Genomic DNA, 19,185 nt, shown 5'->3' with positions numbered 1-19,185 from the left:
TTTGGCAGCACCATCCTGTGACGTTTTACTGTAGCTACTTCAAGGATGCTGAGCTGGTAGTCTGTGTCATGATAAGGCAGGCCTGCAGTGTGCTGTATAATTTTGGAGTAAATTATACAATTCACGATCAACGTCATAATCTTGGTATAATTTAAGTTGTGAGAAATACTTTTTAAATAATAAGAAATAGTGTAATGCCTTTCAGTGGGCTGCTAGTCCCGACATGACGCATAGTTTTAGGTAAAACCCTCCACCCCAACTCTAAAAACCAAACCACTCCCTCCCTCCGCCTATTTCAAATGTGACACGGCGAGTGTCAGCGAGTTCACAGACAGGAAAGACTGCAGTCGGTGGTCCATAGGAGAGCGTTCCATCTACAGCTACTAACAGTGTAAGTATTTACAATATTTTTAATTAAAATATTTTTTACCGTTTCAGGCGATGTTTCCTTTCTTAGCTCACATCTGTCGCTTGCATAGGAAAATAATTCGTGTTCGGATTTCCTAGAATTCTGTCATTCCTACTCGGAATTTTAGACTTCACAGAGAAATACTAACTAACTTATGTCGCATACAAGAGCATGTGCTCGCATTTTATGCTTTTATAAATATGCAACCTTTCTAGAGAGGACATCAATCGATTTTTATGAAGTAGGCAATGTCTAATCTAGCAGTGATTCTAAATCCAGATGTCGAGTTAATGATTTGGTGTTTAATTATATGTTGAAGCAGCCACGTTGGCGCGCTGCCTATTCTATGGAGGCTGTGCGAGTATGCTCGGGGCATCACTAAGTAGGCTGTTAGGCTACTCTCGACCAGACATCTGTGGAAATATTTGCAGTGTGATAGCGATTATTGTTGATAATCTGTTTTGGACGCTTCGACTTTTTGATTGCTTAAATGTTTTGCTTCTCTTGTATCATCAACTTCAATTTCACAGACGCGGTTTGCCAAAATATTGTAGCTGTAGGCTACTTCTAATGTTCTACACGGTAGCTTTTAGGATACAAGTTACAAATTAAGAGATTTCTCTTTTCCCTTTTTAACTAGTTTCCATTTACAATTTAGCAGACTCTCTTCCAGAACGACACAGTTGATATTCTCGAATTCACAGTCGAATACAGCTGGATATTTAGTGAACCAATTTAGGTTAAGTAGGCGACCTTACTTTGGTTTTCGTTTGATCATCTCCAGAATCCAGCTGCGTTTTGCAAGATCAGATTGAATGCAATTATGTATTCGTTGACAATGAGTTCGAAGCAGTAATGTTGTCGGTACTGTTAAGAGTGTACCTTATAGATAGGCTTGTGTGTGTGTGTGTGTGTGTATATATACATTTATTTAATAACAGAACGTTAGTAATTCGTGAGCGGTGTTGCGACGGGCCGAATTAATTGAGTGGGCACCTGTCTGGGAGGGCCTGCCAGCCAATATTTAGTCATCGTTTCCTGTGACGTCATTATCTAATCTGTCTGGAAAAGTCATCGAACTGTTATTATACAGTTCAGTGGGAAAAGTCGTCATGTATATTAACAGCATCATCACTGAGTAACTCTACCGTGAAGACGCATTCATTTCATTCAGTGGTAGATCACAGTGGTAGTCCCTCTTGGTGTGTAGCCTTAGTGGTAGATTGTTAGTCGTTGAGTATGTCCTTTTATTTTATTTCACTTAGCTAACTGAGCTGTCAGATTTTCCTTTTGAAAGATGAAAATCCTTCCACAAAAAATGTGAATCGAAATAATTGAGCTAGAGCATTGAGTAGAAACTTGATTGGTTGCTATGCGGTGTGGTTATCCTCGATTATTCCCTGAAATTATTACGTTTCTGTATTCCAGTTTATTCGCCAATAAAGACAGCTGTGGCAGTAAAGGCATTGCAATAGACCAGGAGCTTGTCCAAATGGTAAAACTAAAAATACCTTTACCAAGAAACCAAATATATTAAAAAGATCTTTTGGATTTTGACTCAAAGGAAAAGCCATTACTTTTCACAAAACCCTGTGGGAACGTAAATCATTATCCCCGTTTGATCTTCTGTGTTTGAACATGTCACGGTCTGTAATGTAGCAGACGGGGGAGGACGAGTTGTTTCATAATGTGGCCGTTTTCCTGCTTGATTAATGAGTCGTGCTTGCCTGCGGTCAGGCTGATGAAAATGACAGCGTTTTTCTTTCGTACGTCTCTTTAACACTCTTGGAATGCCAATGGAAGAGTCTAGATTCAGTATCAGCCTGTTACTAAATGAATTTTGGGTGAAACCATTCCTCTTTGTAGTGTGCATGGATATGAAGTTAAATGTGAGATACACACGTTAATGAATTGTTTGTCCTATGCCCGATTTGAGATGTATTATACATTACTAACTCGGCACAAACTTGTAGGCCAGGGGTGTCAAACTGAATTTCCAGGGGGCCGCAGTGTCTGCGGGTTTTTGTGGTTACCTTTCAATCAGCTGTCAATTAAGGCCTTGAGAACAAGGTGTGTGGATTCTTTAGCCAATCAAAGACTTAAATGAACCACAGGGGCCGGGAACAACCCGAAAACCAGCAGACACCGTGGCCCTCCAGGACTGGCGTTTGACACCTGTGTTGTAGGCTATTGGGGAAAGGCTTCACACAAAAAGGAATCTCACTCGTATATTACAATGTTTTAAATTGTAATGCATTGTTGGCATTCTTGTCTTATGCAAGGCTACGGAGGATTCTGCTTTGGCTCCCAAGGCCCAAACACATTTTTGTGGTGAGCTTTACATTTTGTTTACAACTGGTGCTTCACCAGAGATGGGAAGGTGTCAACCATGTGTCCGCTTCTGCTCACACAAAGGGACAGGAAGTTTATGCAGACCTCCACTTCCTCTACAGAATGACCTTTATGTTGCTTCTCTTCCCCACCAGTGCAGACATGCCAAACTGGGGAGGTGGGAACAAGTGTGAGGCCTGCCAGGGGAAGGTCTACCATGCCGAGGAGGTCCAGTGTGATGGGAAGAGCTTCCACAAGTGCTGCTTCCTCTGCAGTGAGTGTATTCATCTTCATGTTGTAGCTCTTAAAGGTCACCGTACAGTCACCTACAATAGGTCATTTTGGACTTCAAACGATCAAGAGAGGAACTGCAGCAACAAAAACCTTCAATCCACAGCACTGTTTATCCCTCCCCATTCTCTGTGAACGCGCTGATGTTGAACTCTATATGATGTTTAGGTACAGAGTGTCGGTCCGTCAACTGTATGTTTTGAAACGCGAATTTAAGGACTATAAACACAGGCAGAGAGTCAACATGTCTGTGAGCCTTTTTCAATGATCAGAAGGGATTTACAATGCTCTTGTAACAATGTTTCAACACAAAAATCTTACCTATTGTACCTTTAACTTATCTTGTTTGATAGGGGGTGTCCTATTCCCTAGTGACTCAGGTGCTTGACCTAGAAGGTTGGTGGTTCTAGCCCCAGCTGGTACCTGCTTAGACTAGTTGGGCACGTGCTGTTAGAGTCAACAGTAATTCACCTTGGTCAAGTGTCATATACACTGTCTAAATACCTGTAATCCAATGTTATCATCATGGCTCACTTCTAATTTGATTTGCCATAACTTTACTGACTTAGCCCTTGCTTACCGTGTGAACTAGACATGATGTTCATGACCATGGATAACTGATATTATGAGATTTGAACCTTATCTGACTTGTGTTTAGTTCAGTATGCACTTATTGTATGTCCTCACTTTGGATGAAAGTGTCTGCCAAATTGAATGTAATGTAATGAGTAGCTTAAAATGCATTTAATTTAATGGTCTGTGCTCAGTGCTTAACAGGATTAGCAGCTAGTGTCCAAGAGGGTCAGACGTTTATAGGCCTAGTAGTTTTCTCATGTATATTTTATTTGAATGGTAGCATTTTATTATACATTTATTTTGCCATATTCTTTATCTAATTTTATTTCCATTTTTTTTACCATCGTACGCCAATCTTTTACTTCTATTACACTGTTAGTTAAAGAATCGTTTTTTTGGACCTAAGTTTTGTCACCTCTGTGGAGCTTTGATCACCCAGAGACCTGCTCCACTCTGCTCTGCAATGCAGTCTAATGAAGCTACGTGAAAACAAGCCTGTGCTTCCTTTTAACGCGAGTATCATTGAGCACAAACAATGCATGCGACTCTCTCATTGTGCAGTTACCGTACGGCCACAAAGGAGGATGGGAATTATTCCACCAACATTATTCAGTCATTGGTCGCTACTGCAGTGAATACAATCTTTTCAGTAACTCATTCTGAATGGACAAGGGCATTTGAAACCTTTTGGTGTAAATTAATTCAGTGATCTGTGTGTACATCCACATGTTGTTTATGCTTATTTTATGTTTTAAAAAAGGGCTATTTTATGTCTCTGGGTTGAAACCTTTGATAGTCCACCAACACATCCAGTCACTGCCTTGTGACAGTCCCAGGTGACCGTGATCTCCCCTCACTAATGACAAAAAACTGCATGGAAGCGCAGAACTTCCCTTGTAGCAGATGTGCTGTGGCATGTATTTATCTTGCTGGGCGTTTTTTGCAGCTTGATGGAAGGGCTCAGACGTGGCTGGATGATTGCGGTAATGAGAAACAGCCTGGTCGATGTGCTGTGTTACATGTTGCAGCATGTAACATGATGTCAGAGGAACAGTTGACCTGGCAGACACAGATGTTGTGAAAACAGTCAGCCTTCATCTGGGGATTGAGACACTGTTTAACTTGTCAACATATTTTCTTGCGTAATATTACTGTGGTTAAAAAAATCAGTAAATGATAACAAAAATAGAAAGGTTTGCAGTGAACCTTATTGCACCAATGTTCTTTATTGATTGCATTTTATAGAGCCATATAAAGTGATACTTTGTGTCTTTCTTGGAAGATACTTGGTTTTATATAGAATACACAAAGTACATTCATTATGATTGTAAGACCACTAAGGAATGATGAAATAAAATTGTGCGCCTTTTGGCAATGGAGTTGGAGTGAGATTTAATATCCTCTTTGTTGATTTATATTCAGCTATTTACAGTATGTTACATTACATGAATGGCATTTGGCAGACGCTCTTATCCAGAGTGACATACAGTAAAGAGACAATCCTCCCCCGGAGCAATGCAGGGTTAAGGGCCTTGCTCAAGGGCCCAACGGCTGTACGGATCTTATTGTGGCTACACCAGGGATCGAACGGCCGACCTTGCGGGTCCCAGCCATGTACCAGTCATATCATTAACCACTACACTACAGGCTACCATACTACCCTATGTGCTGTTTTGAAGATTAAATGGCAGTAAAAAAATGCAAGGTTATTGCACTGTTGATTTGTGGCATTAGACACAATAGACACACGAGTCCTTGGACAGGAAGAAGACAATGTCGTTTGATGCTTGTAGTCTGCCAAGGCACCTCCTGACCTTGCCGTCTGTTTGCAGTGGTGTGCCGGAAAGGTCTGGACAGCACCACGCTGGCCATCCACGACAAGGAGATCTACTGCAAGTCCTGTTACGGGAAGAAGTACGGCCCCAAGGGCTACGGCTACGGTCAGGGGGCCGGGACCCTGAACATGGACCGGGGAGAGAGGCTGGGGATCAAGCCGGAGGAGTGAGTGTTTCCCACGGCACTTTGCCTGTTTTTTGGGAATGCGTTCACGACACGAAACGGTGGTGAAAGGCGTGTTTTCTTACTGCTGGCCACTTCAGCTGTGTGCGGTGTAGTATTATTGTATGGTGTTAGAAGATTATGAAGCTTTTCATTTTGTATGACCAGTGGACTTTCAGTTAGTCGTATGCTTTGATTGGATTTAAGTATCAAAGGATAGTGCTAAGGTACGGATCTCAATGCAACAAGGTTGTGTAATATTGTGCCTTGAAGTTAAATATCAAAGGAACAACGCTATGTCATATGATGCAGCAAACCGATTAGAACAGGCTATTTCACAACAACCTAGACTTGTGTTTACTGTTGGATGAAAGACTCAAATTCTCACAGTTTTGCTGGTGAGTTTCACTCAGGCAGTTAAAAAGAGGGACTCTTTGTCATTTCGACCAGAGACATCAGACATCAGCCTTGTGTTGGAGCAGTTCTGTTCTCTTGAACAAAATCAGTAATTCCTTTGAGGAACTGTTTCCATAAATACTTCATCGAGTCTGACTGTATTGTTTCTGGATCAGCGATCATTGAGGGAGCACTTTTCTAGCTCTCTGGAGCGGCGGCCATGGTGCAGAGGCTCTATTTCGGAGCGTACATTAGTTGGGCCCCCTTCGCTTTTGAACTACAGAGTATTGAAGACTCATCTAGTCAAGATCTAATGAACACACTAAATTAGCGCACAATGCTCAGGGTCAGAGGTCATTCTGCTGGGTCAGTGCGGTCCTGACGGGTCTTTTGCAGACTGCAAAAGACCAGTCAGAACAGAACAGACGGGCGTCTCATCCAGGGTTTGTTTCCCGGGAGCTGGAGCCCGGCATCAGGTGACGTGTTGTGTAACCTTGCCTCCCGCGTCTGCACTGCTGACCCGAGTCTCCGCAGTGGGCTACACAATGCGGCCCATTCAGGCCCGCTCGCCCCCCTTCACGTACGCCCACCGCGGTTTAGACCAGGGCTGCTGGGCGACTCGGGAAGGTTAATGAGCTCCAGTTTCACCCCTCCTTGTCTGTCCCGACCCAGGACACAGAGCCACCGGCCCACCACCAACCCCAACCCCTCCAAGTTTGCCCAGAAGTTCGGAGGATCGGAGAAGTGCGCCCGGTGCGGGGAGTCCGTGTACGCCGCTGAGAAGATCGTGGGAGCGGGCAAGGTGAGGAGGAGGAGGAGGAGGAAGAGGTGGAGGGAGACAAAAAGAGGAGTTTTATAACCACCTGGAGTCCCCTGTTAGGATTCAAAATGATGTCAGTTGGCCCTGTTCCAGTAACCGTAATATAGCGATGCTATTCTCCGCGGTGTTGTGCTTCCGACGCTGTGCTCCTGTCATGAAACAGATGGTGTGTATGTGCACAGCTGTGTCTCTGGAGTCCCCTGTCACACCGCTGTATTGGCCTCCCGCTTACTGCAGGTTGATATCAATGCAAACGTGCAGAAAGGCTTGATTTGTCAGGCTTCAATGTTGCCTGTAAAACTCACCGTTTAAGTTTTGGTCACATTTCTTTGTTCTATGATTGGATACCATCTAGCACAGTCCTCATCTTTTTGTGGTCAGAGCCCAAAATACAGTGTCTATGGTGGGAAGATCCCTGTCTGTGTACACTCAGGCAATAGAGCAGTTATCAAATCTGGCCTCCAAATCCAGCTGTGCTTCTTTACTGAAGTTAGTGCTATTGATTGGTAAAGGGAGGGTGGAAAACCAGCAGTTTTCTTGGCCCTGTGATTTGAGGAATGCAATCAATGGACAAGCGGACTCTATATTGGAGACTAGGCTTTGGAGGCTTTGGAGATGAAAAGTTGTTGTTGCCCCCTGTGCCTCTGTGTCCTTATATAGGGTCCAGAGAAAATCTTGGGCAGTTATTTCACATTTGTTTCAGGTCTCCATAGCCAAGGGGTTGATGGAGCCTCCATTTCAAGTGACTTGTCAATCAATCTGTGAATTGTAGCTCATTTGATGATTAAATTAGGACTTAATTGAGTGCGAGAGAAGTGACATTCTCGAAAGAAACTTGTGTGTCTGACGGTGAGTCTGATGGCACTGAATTAATGTGACAACCACGCAAAATGGTTATTAATTTTGAGTTCATTTTGAAATGAGCAACCTACACTATGGTTACCGTTCACAGCAGGGGAACACAGCGCGGCTTTAAAGTTTGTGTTAAACTGACTAATCTTCAGGTGGCTTACTGTCTCTTGAGGCATGAAAACAGTTAATGTGGAAAAGAATTAGTGCTTTTTACATTTTTTTAAATCCTGCCTCTTTGGAGGTCATTGCTATTTTTATTTACAAAATAATATTTTGAAGAGGCAAAACAGAGGGGGAAAACCCCCCCAGAATTGCAGCTGATTGGTGATGTGTATGTGTGTTGTGAGGGGGGGTTGTGCTTCATTAACTCTATTTGTGAAACTTTTGGGTGTGACCTCACAGCCCTGGCACAAGAACTGCTTCCGGTGTGCAAAGTGTGGGAAGAGCCTGGAGTCCACCACGCAGACAGAGAAGGACGGAGAGATCTACTGTAAAGGTGAGCGTTCTCTTCCCGGCCACACCCTCACACCTCTCCTCTGAGGCCAGAAGCACACTGGCAGGCCTGGACAGACCAGAGAACGAGGTGTGCTTGTCATCTTTTTGAACTTTTTGATGGTTACGTAACCGCACGTCGGGACTTTTCTGAACCCACTTCCAAGGAAATAAACATTTTTTCAATTGTGCACTGAAGCGCAGAAACCTGGAGGAGGAGAGGAGGAGACACAAACAATGATTGGCACTGATTTTTTTCAGTGACAGTACTGCGTAAAACCAGTTTCCGTTTACTGAAGAGGAAAACAAATAGATGGAATGAAATTTCATAAGGATGCTTGAAAAGTAATGTTCCTGTACCATTTCCTGGGCCTTTCCCTTCATTGTTTGTGCTGTCCCGTATAATGATATAACTACCAGCTGCTTCACTGGTTGTCACAGGCTGGATGGTACTTCCACCCTGTAACTTCAGCCAGGAGCACAGCGGACTCTGAACAATACTAGAACGCCTCTGTGGTGCCACTGCCAGAAGTATCTATTCAGTTAAACGTAATGGAGTAATTTCCTGCCGTTGACAATTTGTGAATCTTGCGGGATAGCTTCTACAATGGGTGCATTGTCCCAGAGGAAGGAGAGGGACAAAGACGTGGGCAAGTGCAGAATAGCACACAGTACTAGAACAAGGGTCATATCTGTCATATTGGAACACTGGGTCCATGCGATAGTTCCTAATGTAGGTGGATACGCTTCACGATCTAGGATGACTTGCAGTACTTATCTGTCAGTTATTTATGCAGCGAAGTGGGGTATTTTATGCAACACAATAATATCCCAGAATGCCACATCTGTGCCACATCTATGTACAGCAGTCTCTGAACCTCGGAATTTACCATTTCATCCAGTAAATTATATGCAAACCATAATCATTACTAATCAGGGTATATGAGGTATATTTAATTTTGGTCAAGCTAAACTGGTTTCAACCCAGTGAATGTTTACAAACTTATGAAAAGCAGTTATGGTATGAGCAACATGGAGTAGTTCATGCCTGATGCCCTTATTCTCGGTTCTGATTCGTTTTTAATATCAGTGCTTCTCGTTTTTTCCAGCTTGTTACGCCAAGAACTTCGGGCCCAAAGGCTTCGGGTACGGGCAGGGGGCCGGCGCCCTGGTCCACGCCCAATAACGGCGCCGCCAGCCGCCATCACGATGAGCCTCGCTCGGAGAGTCATAGCTTTGTACATTTCTTTATTACTGTGAAACCCCTTTTTAAAGAAGTTTGTTTTTCCTTTTTGGAGTATGCGTGGGGGAGAGGGAGGGAGGTAGCTGGGATTTCTGTACAAAAAAGATTTGAAATTAATAAAGCCGTTCTAAAGCGCAGATTGGGTTGGATTGTGATAAGCATTTGGACTCTGAGCTGCTACGTAACCCTGAAACGTGTCAAAACTCGGAGCGTGTCATGCAGATGCATCTTTTTTTTCCTTCTCCTCTGGTCATCAATGTTTTTCATTCACTTGTCCAAATTATGTGTCTATATTTGCAGCTGTCTTTTATGGAGTGAATACCTTTGAAACTTTCAGAACAGACTTTAAATACATCTAGAAGACTTGGGCCTTCACAACTTTATAATGTGTTAATGACCGTGTGTTCATATGGTCAATCTGTTTGTATGAGATATTCCAAGGGCGAAGTGTAGAATATTAAACATAACTTTGTTATTTTTCGGATGCAATCGAATACTGCATTCATTAAAATAAAACAGGAAATTGTGTTTCACATTTAAACATTTTTATTATGAAACCCAATAAAATTCTACCATGCCCAGTGCGTGTCTTAAGCAAACATATGGTAAAGGCCTGTATAAAGGCCTACACAGGCAGCGTTCCAACAAGGATTATTCATCGGTTTCATGTGCTTTTCCCATTCGGGGCGCTGAGAAGGAGCATAACTCGGGAATATCAGGACCGTTCCTGATGGTCATTTTTCTCTAAAATGGCGGTCCTCGACCCTGGTCCTTTGCTCGTCACACAGCATGTAATCTATTTAATCGATTAAACAGTTAAGTCACCTCAGCTGGTTTCCTGCACTGTGCCAGAATTGGCACACTTGCCTACTATTGAGTAAGCAACTTGTATAGTCAATAGTAGGGAAGTGTGCTGCTTGGCACAGGTGAGGTGATTGATTTTAAGACTCTAGGACAGGGTGAAGAGGGCCGCAGTGTGTGCTGGTGTTTGTGGCTTCCTTTCAATCAGCAGCCAGTTAAGGCCTTGAGAACAAGGTGTGTGGACTCTTTAGCCGATGAAAGCCTTGTATCTCTCGTGCTGAAACACACCAAAAACCAGCAGACACTGCGGAGGACCATGCACATCCAAAAGCAGGGGTGTCACACTGAATCCCTAAGGGGCTGCAGTATCTGCTGGTTTTTGAGGTTTCCTTTCAATCAGCTGCCAATTAAGGTCTCCAGAACAAAGGAGTGTCGATTCTTTAGCCAATCAATTACTTAAATGCACCACAGGTTCTGAGAACAAACCGTAAACCAGCAGACACAGCGGCCCTCCAGGACTGGAGTTTGACACCTGTGCCATAAAGCTTACAAAATGTAGAACGGAGAACTGCTTCGGTTACTGACTGCACGGGCGAACTTAAGAGCCCCAGAGACATTGGAGAATGTCGGACCAGCGCAGGAGCACGGATTCCACCGCACAGGTGCAGAAAATCTCACTTCCCTCATGACTTTTACAGTTTCAAGACCTCCAGTGGCGTGAGCGAGTCTATGGCATCGACCCCAAGAGAAGAAAACGGCCTTCCTGCCCCTGGCCTTAAATAAACAACATTCAGATATATTTACACCTCTGCACGGGGGGGGCCAGTCCACGTCAGCTGCTGGCAGATTAGCAGCGCTTGCATGATTTGTGACACCTCCTCGTACAGGCAGCTACCGGACAGTGATTATTTACAGACACTGGACTCCCTCACACTACACCGGCTTTGGCCAGCTGCCAGGCAAATTTGAGTGACAGACGTGGACAGCAAAATGTTCCGTGGAATCAACTCTGATAAGAACGTGTTTAAATCTGAGAGTACATCATTATTATTATTATTATTATTATAAACATTTCAGTCCAAGATGGTACATGGTAGCTCTTCTGGACTGCAGAGTTGACCAAATCCTGAACGTTTTACCGTGTACATGAAAAGCCCAATTTCCAAACATGGCACATGCAGAGTGGAGGTCAAACGCGTAAAAACAGCAGTGGTGGACATTACTAAAAGCTACAGTCACACGGGTGTATCGTAGGTTCTTTTTTGGTTTTGTTGGGGACAAACTTAAGATAAGCTGCTTCAGCTAACAGACTAATATCACTCAGCAGAAGGTGGATAGTTTATGTACAGATAGACATTCTTTACATCAGTATAAACCCTGTGGCAGCTGCTTGGGAGTTTGTTCTTGTGGAAAAACAACAGAAAATAAAAACAAAAGGAAACAAAAGGAACAAAAGACAACAGTCGGCAGCTGTAATGTTTCCCTCAAGTCTGGGCCCCCAGTCACTGTAAACATGTGGAAGTGTTTCCTGGAAGTAACGGAAGGTATCAGTGCATCGCCTTAATCAGACAAACATACAGCCAATCCAAAAGGATGTCAAATCATTACATTAAAAATCAATACATGGAACAGGATATTCTGGCAAACTACCACCTTAAACCATTCCATAAAATTCTGTATTTCATGAGTGTTCTAACACGAGTGTTAGTGTGAAGTGTAGTGAAGTCAGTTTGCACATGCATATCAGCTGACATGGCTACAAAGGGACATATCTGTATATACAGTGTCTTCATGTGACACACGCGCGCACACACACATACACACACACACACTCACACATAAGCACACGTGCACACGCACACGTGCACACACAGGCACACATATACGCAGGCACGCACATGCGTACACAAATATGCATACACCATGTCAAGTTATCTTCGAGCTTAGGAGGGATGTTTTCACAGTAAAACGTTCAAATTAATACGAACATAAAACGGATGGTACCATGATTTAACTCGTCTATAAAAAAATACTTAAAAATAAATATACAAGCATCACCTTTTCCTTTTTTTATAGCGTACACCTGCACTCTCTCATAGTTCTGTGAAAGTGTACTCTGAGAACGAACCGCATCTATGATTTCTAGTTTATATTTGTACTAATCTGTCACATTACCATCAGTTATGGTGAGATTAGTTTCCACCGCGCGTTGGGGAAAGTCACTCGATCCCCTTAACCGGAGCCAGGCTTCCTTACCACAGCAGAGATTACATAAAAACATAACCCTTACCACTTCACTTTCCTCCTCACCTCCCAAAAGACAGTGTTTCTACGTAAAACACAGACGCCGCCCTTGGATTCAGTCTACCAGAGCGTCCTCTGATTTTTTTTCTTCTCCCCACTAAACTTCAGGCATAAATATTTAAAAGGACAAAAGAACAGGAACAGAATAACCGATGGTAAAAAAAAAATAATAATAAAAAAAAGTAAAAGGAAGCATTGCGGTCCTGCAATGCATGCCTCCCGCGTACGCAGAATAAATAAATCCCTTTCTGAGCCTCCTGTCCCACCCGGGCCGTCCCCACACAGCAGGCAGATGCACTGTCCATGGCGGTGGAGAACGACCTCCTCCTACACCAGCTGGTACCCCGACCCGGACGTCTGGTCGTAGTCTATCGTGTGCTGCGTGGTCCAGTCGACCGCGGTCGGCCGAATCAGACCGCAGCAGCGCAGCTCGAAGAAGTCCGTGAGGTTCCGAACGCAGCCGTGACTGGTGGCGAGAGAGAGAGAGAGAGAGAATAGGGCGTAAGCGTCTTACCTTTCTGTGCCTTTTCTGTTAAATACAGGAAGATTTCAAGTGTGCTACACCAGTTACAAACTTCTTGACCAATAAATTAAGCAACTGGGGGGGGGGGGGTTGCATACATATTTAATGCCCTATGAACCATGGTTCATTTTGTAACTGGTGTACTCGTGGAGAGTGTATGCACGGGAATATTTTACTCCAGTTAACTACTCATAAATCCCTTTCTTTTTCCAAAAGGTGCAGTTCTAGTAATTACAGTAATGTGAAGATCACTTTTCAGTTATCACCGTATGAGCATATTATCACAGGCTTAGAGAGCCTGGTCCTCGTCACAGTGCTGGAGGCCCTGGGCTGAACTGGACTGCTGGAGTGTGCAGACCATCCGAAGACAAGACCACTTATGTGGGCTAACCTGTTACAGAAGGGCAGAGGACTTCCTCGCTGTACACGGTTCACCCATTACAGTAAATACTCACTTGAAGGGACTCTCTATGGACGTTGACGTGACTTTAAAGTGCTTGTATCTTCGGGCGTTCATCCTCTCGTTGGTAGTTATGCCCAGGCAGGCGATCTGGGAGAGGGAGGAAGGCCGTGAGTCGTGTCATCTACTGGAGTTGGATGATCACAGCATTATCAATGGACAAACACATCAACCGGACGGCCATTTTGTTGCATGGCTGGATGGACACTTAAATAGTAATGCGAATAATAAAACCGACAAATTCAACAATGCAGACGCAACTGAAGAGATAAGTCATTAACTGAAGAATTAGTGCTGCTGATTGGTCAGACTATCCACACCTGACTCCCGGGTAAAGGGAGGGTGGAATACCAGCAGTTTTTGGCCTTCAAGGACCATGATTTGAGGAACAGGGGCTTCAACAAAGCATGTTTTGCCATTCAGGGATTTGATGCTTTTCATGTGAGGAAATTCTACACTTGTAAGTCACTTTGGATGAAGATTTTCTGGTAAATGACTAAAATGTAAAATGTAAATGTAACAGAACATCTCCACTGATTATACACCAACACTTAGACCGACTTGTTTGTAAAAATCAGTGGAAAACCAGGTTTGAGCACTTGAGCCCAGCATCAGATCGCCTACCTGGTACATCTGGCACATGATGAGCACTGCCACCCACATGAAGTGGAAGATGCTGTTGAGGAACATCCAGAACATCCAGGGCGAGCAGGCGGCGATCTGCGTCACGTACGTCCAGAAGCCGTCCCTGGAGTACGTGGTGGCGCAGTGGATCCTCCAGTCTAGGGAAGGCATACGGAAAAGATGGAGGATGTCATGGAGGTACATCATCTACTGGCCGTGTTTTCACACACTATTCTTCAGGTGATTACAATAACCTGACTAAATATAATATATGCCAATACAATTCTCTTCTCACTATGGTCAACCAAAATATTAATGCCACAGTATGGTTTTTTTTTTTTTTTGGGCAATTCTTGGTACTTTGTATTACAGAATGTCACAGGTCTTCACAAGCATGACATTGATGGAGAATCTTAGATGGAGTGAAAAAGAAAGTTTTCTTCATTATTTATTTCCTATTCTGTATTTCTTATTCTTATGAAGGAAATCTATGCTGAAATGCTCCCCCCATTTCAGATGTACTGTGTAGCAGGAGGAGGACGCCATTTTGTGGAGAAGGCAGGCACAGTAACACAACAAGTCGCCGCTTACAGCAGATGCAGCCGTAGATCATCCAGCAGATCATGCAGAGCAGGAAGAACAGGTACCCCATGAAGTAGCGGTGGTTCCCACTTCCTGTGGACAACACACAGAACAAAACGGCTGAATGTTCTCCGTATCCCTTTGACCCGGCTCTCCACAGAGAGAAACCGGTTTATCACCCCAAAGCCAGACAATGACAAACCCTTACGGTGCACACAAGGGGTTTGTCATTGTCTGGCTTTTGGTGATAAAACTTTCTCTCTATGCTTGTCAGATATCAATCTTTCTTCTCTTCTCGAACCGGGAAGACATCATGGAAAAAAGGAGAAAGCATTCCATATGTCGAATTTAGGTTCATCCTTCATGGAATCATACCAAGTTGTCTAAATATTGTACAGCAAAACCTTCACACCGGCCTACAGAATGTAGCCATCCAGTCAAATTCCCATTGTATATAGTGCATTAAAAATTTTAAAAATTTTAATTCCCTGCATGGCACCCAGCGTAATTCGATTTCTTGCGAAAACATCACAAAATTAAAAGCCCATTACAAAAAACAAACAAAAACAAACAAACAAAAAAAAAAAAAAAAATATATATATATTTGTCAGTGTGGTAAATTGCATTAATTCAGTTATACAGTTGATACGACTAAGCAGGGGATAATCCCCCTGGGGCAATGTGGGGTTAAGGGCCTTGCTCAAGGGCCCAACAGCTGTGTGGATCTTATCTGGGCTTGAACCACAGACCTTCCGGGTCCCAGTCAGCCATTAGGATACAGGCTGTCCCCACCTAAGTCTACCACCTACCAAAGCCCAACCTTCTCATTTCTAAGCCCATCCCTGTGATGCCTCTGTAATGGTGGTGTTCCATGACAGCCTCGCCTTTCCCAATTCCCTTTAGCATTCCCGATGGACAACTACCTAAAAAGGCAGAGGACCCCTGGGAAAAAAAGACTGCCAGCAAGACTGAGGAGATCACAGTCTGCGTCGTGTGAAACTGGTGCATGAAAAGGAGTCTTTGTGGACTGTTTTCCACAACACAGGGTTGGGAAACTCTGCAATCAATTTCCTCAATTATCCTTCTTTCTGGGAGTATGAACAAACATTCGCTAAAGAGACATCTGCTTGTTCTTCAATGTCTTTACACTGTGAAGCAAAAAAGCACCGCAAACTTCATACTGTTTAACAACTTTACCAAAATCCCACTTCTCATTCAATCCGCCAGCCTGCTAATGAATTTAGGAGAGATGTTCTTAAACAGGGCCATGTGCTTCTGCTTAGACGGGAATCCTATGTCACTTAGGGGACAAAATAACAGCTAGCTGAGGGCTAGCTGCCTGTGAGTATTCTGATGGTTATACGGTCTCTGTGCTTGAGTGGAGGCAGGGTAGTATAATGGTTAGGGAACTGTATTTGTATTTGCATTTGCATTTGCAATGCAATGAGTGCTGTGTGATAAACAGATGCTCCAGTTACGTACCTACACAGTTGCCCACCCAGGGGCAGTGGTGGTCAAACTTGGCAATGCAACGATTGCACACAGCGCAATGTTTGGATCTCACAGGCTTCCGTATCTGTAAGATATATGTAACAGTGCAGTATAAACACAACACACAAGGCAATGGCTATGAATGTACATAGCTGTTAATAACACTAAGAAGCAAAGCAACATACAAAAGAAAAGAGTAACTAGTTACTAGAAGCTTCTTAGAAGAAAGTGGCAGAAAGATGACTTAATTCCATATGAAAAATAAAGCACTTTTTCACAAACATCATCTGAGGAACATTCTCAAGAAAGAAATAAGGTAGGGCTTGTACCAAACAAGTACTGCAGAATATGCTGAGGTCCAAACTTCCCGTCTCTGCCAGTTCAACAATTGTCTGGAAGAAAAGAAAACAAACAAAAAAACAAATGACGCAGATGCTAAAAAGAGACGGACAATTGCCTATTGAGGTAAGACTTACTATTATTGAGGCATTCTAAAGACAATATACAACCTGAAAAATAACGGACAAAACTAACAGAGTAGGTAATTAATACTTATACACACAGACCCGTTATTTTCTAGAGAGTATGAATGCAGACCATGTGATTTTCACAAGCCAAAGATTCATGCAGATGTAAACATGTCTCGACTGAGGTCATGAAGAAACAGGCTTTCAAGGCTGTTTTCCACAAGGGAGGTCTTTGTATCTTCACCTACAGCTTAAAGGAAACCAGGCTTTTCTCTGGGAAGTTAGTAGCTGTCTTTCTAATTAGCCTTTAACATGGATATAATTGCGGTTTGCAATTAGAGGTTTTTGCAACTTAAAATGAAGACCAGAGGAAATTGCTAACTTGCCCTGCACCAAGTAAAAACCCCAGGCACTGAATAAACATCCCAGGCCATCTATAAAAGTAAGAAGTTTATTACCTTCTTCTTCTGTTCCTCAGACGCTTTGATGAGCCCTGGGTCAGATTTCCACGACTTTCCAAAGTTGTAAAAGAGCGCCACGCTGTTCAGGAGGAAGGGGAGGTGAGTGGTGACGAAGGGGAGATGTGTGAGGAGTTAAGGAATCAGACCTTGCCTGTTTACAAGGCTAGTGGTTAAGGTACATGACTGGGACCCGGAAGGTTGGTGGTTTAAGCCCCGGTGCAGCCACGATAAGATCCGCACAGCTAAATGTTGGGCCCTGGAGCAAGGCCTTTAACCCCACATTGCTCCAGGGGAGATTGTCACCTGCTTAGTCAAAATCTGTAAGTCACTTTGGATGAAAGAGTTAGCCTAAGAACAAGTTTATAGCTTACTAGCTTGCTAACAGCAGCTCCCCAGTACAGCTTTTGCTATTGGCATGCTAGCTCAGTTGCTGATGTTACAATGATAAAGGGTAGCTACCTAAAAGTAACTGGCTAGCTAGCTAGCATTTGTTATTAGTTACACACTAACATATGCAGTGCCAAGCCAATGTATCGTAGCTCAGATACTGTAGGTAGACGTAGCAGGCTAATGTGTCTTATTTAGGATATAGAAAAAAAGATCACCCATTCATTCTATTGGACAACTAACCAACGAAGCAGAAAACCAATGAAAAGTTTAAAAAAAAAAAAAAGCAAAAAGAGTCCCAGGAAAGAATCTATCCAATTGAATTCCACCAATTCCACCAATTGTGACCAATCATTTATTTTGGGATACATATGTAGCTAGCCAATAAACAGCTACACTAGCTACAGATTAGCTTCAATTACATGGCCTATTTGGATTGTATTTCACATTTATTGCAATTTAGATACACAGTTGTATTAAATTCCAACTCCTATAAAATAAGTTTCCTGGGAACAGCTGGGCCGTTTCCAAACACGTGTATACTTGTTTGAAAAGGTCTATAAATCAAAGATTTTAAATGGTAGTAAACCGAACATAAATAACCGTGGTTTTTCCAGGTATAAAAATCAGCTACTTTGTAGCGTGCAACACCAGAGAATATAGATATTATAATAAACGTGGGATGCTTCAGGATAACAGTAAGGGTGAAAGACATCCCTGCTTCTCACTCTGCAACACCATTCATAGACTGGGAAGCTGCTGAAGTTTGAACAGGAAGGAGAACGTCTCGGAAACACAATGTAAACGCTCGGAGGAAGAAGCGGACCTGTCAGCAGCTCAGTCAGTCGTGTCTCGCCGTGACGAGACCAGACCGCCGGGCCGCTGGCTTGCCGTGGGGTGACCTCACTGCCGATGACGAGGCCTGCCCTCGACAGAAGCCCCCCCGCGGGACAACGTCACCCCCTCAAACCCCCCCCAGGCTGTGGCTGCAGACAGGCGGGGAAGAGAAGCACTTCAGCCGTCGCTCTGAACTCCACGCAAAGCCAGAGGGGCCCCAATTCATCAAGACTCATCCAGACTGAACTCAAGCACCTAGAGCCAGTTGCTGGGACTTCCAACAACTTACAGCACTGATTCTTAAAACCTCGCGCCTAACATTAGTTTATACCTAACATGGAGCCATCAAGTAGCACAGCCAAGTGAACTACAGACTAATTCCTGGAGCCATCAAATACACATACTAGCACAGCCTAGTGAACTAGACTCATTCCTGGACCCATCAAATACACATACTAGCATAGCCTAGTGAACTACAGACGCATTCCTGGACGCATCAAATACACATACTAACACAGCCTAGTGAACTACAGACTCATTCTTGGACCCACCACGTACATTCCCATGGCCCTTTTCCGTTCATGACCCGTAGTGGAAGAAACATCGTCCTACAGTAAGTTTAACAGGACTGTTTAAAATATGGGACCATTTGGAATTCTGCATTGGGACTAAAGGCTGAAAAATAAGCAATTTACAGATTGTAAAAAGCCACATCATATAATTAAGATTACCAGAGAGTATTGGAAATACGCCAACAAATACAAACTCAGATCAAGGGTTTCTCAAAAGATAACAGTTCATGGAACTGTAATGTACACACACATCTCTGGAGGAAGTGAG

The 19,185-nt window shown here is 43.5% G+C and overlaps 2 protein-coding genes across 3 annotated transcripts in view; one reads left to right on the top strand and one right to left on the bottom strand.

The window, feature by feature from the left end:
* The first annotated feature begins 256 nt into the window (after positions 1–256).
* On the top strand, positions 257–9,989 carry csrp2 (cysteine and glycine-rich protein 2). 2 transcript variants are annotated; one of them, XM_061251087.1, is made up of 7 exons: positions 303–391; positions 2,692–2,740; positions 2,896–3,014; positions 5,440–5,608; positions 6,674–6,803; positions 8,076–8,169; positions 9,275–9,989. In XM_061251087.1, the coding sequence occupies exons 3-7, from the start codon at positions 2,903–2,905 to the stop codon at positions 9,349–9,351; spliced, it is 582 nt and encodes a 193-aa protein (XP_061107071.1). In that variant the 5' UTR covers positions 303–391; positions 2,692–2,740; positions 2,896–2,902; the 3' UTR covers positions 9,352–9,989. The 2 variants fall into 2 exon arrangements, with proteins under 2 accessions (XP_061107070.1, XP_061107071.1); XM_061251086.1 differs by lacking the exon at positions 2,692–2,740 and having other exon boundaries at positions 257–391.
* The window catches only part of zdhhc17 (zinc finger DHHC-type palmitoyltransferase 17), a 29,654-nt gene continuing 20,400 nt past the window's right edge, over positions 9,932–19,185 (bottom strand). The window contains exons 11-17 of the mRNA XM_061251085.1: positions 17,119–17,243; positions 16,523–16,585; positions 16,185–16,278; positions 14,712–14,795; positions 14,121–14,278; positions 13,492–13,586; positions 9,932–12,979 (exon numbers count right to left, since the gene is read on the bottom strand). Of these exons, the coding sequence (XP_061107069.1) occupies positions 12,841–12,979; positions 13,492–13,586; positions 14,121–14,278; positions 14,712–14,795; positions 16,185–16,278; positions 16,523–16,585; positions 17,119–17,243 (758 nt within the window). The 3' untranslated portion in view covers positions 9,932–12,840. The remainder of the gene's footprint in view (positions 12,980–13,491; positions 13,587–14,120; positions 14,279–14,711; positions 14,796–16,184; positions 16,279–16,522; positions 16,586–17,118; positions 17,244–19,185) is intronic.

This window comes from Conger conger, chromosome 8, assembly GCF_963514075.1.
Source record: "Conger conger chromosome 8, fConCon1.1, whole genome shotgun sequence".
Taxonomy (NCBI): Eukaryota; Metazoa; Chordata; class Actinopteri; order Anguilliformes; family Congridae; genus Conger; species Conger conger.
Note: the sequence above shows the minus strand (reverse complement) of the source record. Positions and strands in the feature narration are given on the sequence as shown.